Raw genomic sequence first — 4371 nt, 5'->3', positions numbered from 1 at the left:
ACCACAAAGTAAAGAAACTAACCCAGTTGGGTTTGCCCTTTCTCCTGCTGGCCTGGAAAGTGTCCATGCCTGTGGTCTCCTAAACCCCATTCATCCAGAGGCAGCAATCTCATTCCCACAGTGTCGTCCCACAGCTCTGACCTCTGCAGCATAAAGCACAGCAGAGAGCAACAGCTAAAAATGCATCCTTGAGTTAAGTGAGCTTTGTCAAGCAGGTAGTAAGGGAAAACTTCCAGTTTGATAGAGAGTAAGATTACTTACATGAAGCTTCCATGAAAAATAAGACATGTTCTCTCTGCAATCCAATCATTCCACATGAGGACTTACTTTGCTTAGAAAAAAGGTAATATAGATGAATTGTAGACAAGTTACAGTCAGCACAGGACAGTACAAAACACTGATTTTACTCCCTGTGGAAGGGCAGAAAATTACAAAAATATATCTTCTTTAATCCAAGACTGCTATAGTTTAGAGTATGCCTGACTCTTCCTATTTCCCAGTGGTGTCATTTATTGAAGTTGGTCTGATCAGAGCTCCTTGGGACAATGAGAGTGTCATCATGAAAGCTTAGTGCAATTGTTGTTAAAAAAAAAAAAATAAAAAAAATCAGTAGCAAGTCTAGAAAATTTTCTACATGAGTCAACCTCTCACCCCCAGCCTTCAAAACTACACGAAACATAGTGTGGCATTTCAGCATGGCTTACATTTTTACCACCTAAAGTCCTACGTCACATCTCTAAGGCCCAAAAATACTTCTTGATTTTTTTTTTTAAACATGTGATCTGTTTAACAATGGCCAAAGTTTAACAGAGACAGAAGTATTGAATTAGGATTTTAGAAAAATAAGTCCTTGAGGCAGCTCAGTTCAATCTTCCTTGTCTTCCTCCTTCTGCAAAACTTATTTAGACCACAATAAGCTGCACGTTGGTACATGGGGCTGCATCTTGTCATGATGTGGTGACACCCCAGCCCTCCTGAAGCAAGAGAGCTGAGTTTGCAGAGAGGAACTCTGGTCATTCCAATGCAGCAGTTGGGAAACCAGGGAACCAAATGGTGATGTTTTAGTCAGAAGATCCACAGCCTGCTGCACAAACAGCACCTCGAGGAGGTGAGGCTTGGTTTGGTTGTGACGCTGCAGAGATGAAAGCCTCCCCTTTCACAGTTATGGGTTGGTTCAGCAGGTCCCTCGACAGCAGAATGACACCTCGCAGGGCACTGACACTCCACGGAGCTGCTTTACCTGGAAACCAGGAAGAATTACTACAGATGTAGATTTGCAATTAAATAGCTCACTGGCAGAGATGAAAACTCATGTGCAAAGCAGAAAAAAAAATCGATCCCAAGAGCCACAAAGGAAGAGGCAGCATTATTCACTGGGATTGCCATCAGTCCCCCCTCAGCAGTTGATGTCTGTGGTGTACTGCCATTGATGTGATGTTAGCACCATACCAGAGGAAGAGAGACCAACTGAAGGCAAAAGCAGAGTTGGGTGAGACAAAACCCAGATGCTGAAAGATCTTGTGGCCAGTCACCTGCAGAGCACAGAAGGGAATGTGCACGGGGAGGCTGATATTTCACTGCAAGTGAAACTGCATCTTGAACAGCATCTTTTCACACTAGTGCAGTCCCTTACTAACCAACACACATGGATCATCCTCCTTGCTATGGGTGCTCCTCCTGACACCCTAGTGCTTTAACTGCCTCAGGGTTCAAAATAAAGTTTTAATAGGAACTCCAGGAAGGAGGTGAGAGCCCTCCCATAGGACTGCATGAGGCAGCAGGACATGGTGTGCTCTAACAACTCTTACAGCAGCATCAGGAAAGAACCAAACAAAAACTGCTTTTTCACCATCTCTTTACTCCCCTGCTGTGGGCCTATGGGAAATCCTTAACAGTAGCACCAAAGCTTTGGCAATTTGTTGTATTTATAGTGAGCTGCTGCCTGTGTTGGTGATTTGCACCCCCTTCAGATGAGGATAAATGATACCCCTCCATTTATACACAACCTGTCACTGCTGCCTGCTGGGGAAAAAAAATAACCTCCTATAAACCTCAGCACAATTCACCTGGCGTCATCCAGAACTGCCTGCAGCTTTCACTTGAAAAAAAATCCATTAGAGCTGCTCCCTTGGGAGTGAACACCTCACTGTAACAAGTGGACAATTCCACGTTCCATTCAGAGATGCACACGCGGTCAGGATCTGGAAAGGATGTAGTCAAAGAGAAGGCACCAGTAGGGTAATTCTCATATTTTACAGAGATTCCCAAAAGACTCAAGCACATCAAAGGCTGAGCCCTGCAACTGTGATGAAGATGTTTCTACACAGTTCAATGCTATCAGTGCCTGAAAAAGGGATGATTCCAGAATCCAGCCCTTACATGTGGTGCACCTTTCCTCTGAAACATCCTGCAAGCTCTCAAAAGCCCTTTAGACTCATGATAGTTGAATAAATATTCCTGTCCTCTTCCCTCAGCTTGCCACCATTCCTTACCAATAAATCTTTCTCCTTTCAAGAGCACTTTGGAAGATGCATTCCTAAACTGCTTCTGCGTTCTCCTGGTGCCGCTGCTGTTACAGGGAAAAATGACAATCCACGGGGGAAACAAACTGAGGAATTTTACTCAGCCGACAGAATGGACAGAGGCTTCAATCTGGCCAAGAAAAACTTTCCATCAGTATTTATTTAGGAGCCTGACATCAGGACTGGCATTTAAATTCCAAGTTCTTCCCCAACTCCAGGCTGTCACATGGCACATATCACCCTGGACAGTTGTGAAATTCCCCCAGCTGGGCTCAGCAAGCTTAGCAACAGCACAACTTGCCTCCAACAGCTGCAAGTCAGCAGGGAGAGGAGTCACTGCTGATATCCCAGATTACTGAAGTGCTTTCAAAGCCTTTCATGTGCAAGGCACCACAGAATTTATTCAGTACTTGTTTTCAGTTTCCTATTGAAGCTGACAAGAAATCCCCCAATGAGCTAAGCTAGAGTTAATAAGCTTAACAAGCTAACAATTTTATTTACCTTTTCAGAAACTGGTTCTTTTTGCAGCTGTTTTAATCTCTTTTCTCTTATTACACAAAACAAGCAGAGTGCTCTGTGGTGGGGGATGGACACCAGCTTGTTGGGCATGTTTGCCTGTAACCTACTTTACTTCACTGCTCTCTCTACTCGAGTATCACAGGGTGCCAACTCCCTGATGAATCAATGGCTTTAGCTCCATTAAGGAGATGATCACGGAACCCGTGCAAATTTCCCTTGCCTTCTTGAAAGAAAGTGCTAAAGGAGAAAAGAGGAGAGGGAACTCTTCAAATCAAGATCTATTTGTGGGATGAGAAAGAGCACACTCGGAAGATGGGATTTAGCTTTCCACTAACTCATTTTTGAAGTTGGGCAGCAAGTGTAATCCCATCATAAAACTTGAGAAAACGTCTGACATCTAGAAAATGATGACCAACACAGTTCATATGGTCCAGAAATCAATTGGACAGGGATGGTTTTCAGCCTTCAGCAGCACAGATTGAACTGGTGATCAAGAAACAAACACTCTTTTCATGCTCAGTTTGCTTTCTTTGTGTAACTCTGTAATAAATTTCAGAACAATTCCTGAACTTTTTATCCAAATGCTCTCTCAATACCAGAGTAAATACATACGGAAAACCATCCTCCATATGTAAACACTGGTTTCCATGAAGCTTTTCAAGGTGCTACTGTGCAAGTCATCTGGCATCTTTGCTCCTGTGACAATCTTAGATTTACACTTTCAGCCTCTTGTCACACAGAAACTGTGCCTGCAGAATTAGAGAGGCCACTGACAGAGCTGGAGTGCAATTGCAATGAAGGGATCTGATCCAGCACACCCACACTTTGGAATTCAACAGAGGCAGCAGTGGGTGGATTTTGCATCCACAGAAAGGACTACGTTTGGGTAAGATTTTGAAGTGGTCTCATTAGTTTGCCTTACAGGAGGAAGGTGGTTATTTCTTGTTGCTCCACTGCCCAAGGGAAGCCAGGGGCGGGTTCTAGTGGGAGCCTAAAAAACCTTAAAGCCTCCTGGAAAAAAAAAAAAACACCTTAAATCCAACAGCCCAATTTACACTGTCTGCTGTTCTTTGATGCCTCATGTAAGACTGGAAACAAATCCACACAAGGACAAAGCATTAAAGGAAAGAAAATTAACTGCATGAGAACAATTGGAGAGGTAAACGCAGCTTCTCCCCTGTTGCTGCTCCACACCGACTGCCTTTTAATCAGAGAGCCGTTTGCATTGCACAGAGAGAGAGCACAGAATCTCAATTACTCCCCCAAACACAGATGCAAGTGCCAGAACAGATCTTTCAACGATGGGAGGGGACCTCAACCAAACCAGCCC

At 43.9% G+C, this 4371-nt stretch overlaps 1 protein-coding gene across 1 annotated transcript in view; it reads right to left on the bottom strand.

Annotated features, from left to right (window-relative positions):
- Positions 1-573: 573 nt before the first annotated feature.
- The window catches only part of FAM174B (family with sequence similarity 174 member B), a 14241-nt gene continuing 10443 nt past the window's right edge, over positions 574-4371 (bottom strand). The window contains 1 exon segment of the mRNA XM_027644545.1: positions 574-1240. Within this exon segment, the coding sequence (XP_027500346.1) occupies positions 1237-1240 (4 nt within the window). The 3' untranslated portion in view covers positions 574-1236.

Source organism: Corapipo altera, unplaced genomic scaffold (genome assembly GCF_003945725.1).
Source record: "Corapipo altera isolate COAL_440 unplaced genomic scaffold, ASM394572v1 50, whole genome shotgun sequence".
NCBI lineage: Eukaryota > Metazoa > Chordata > Aves > Passeriformes > Pipridae > Corapipo > Corapipo altera.
The sequence above is the reverse complement of the archived record's forward strand: the minus strand, read 5'-3'. Positions and strand labels throughout refer to the sequence as shown.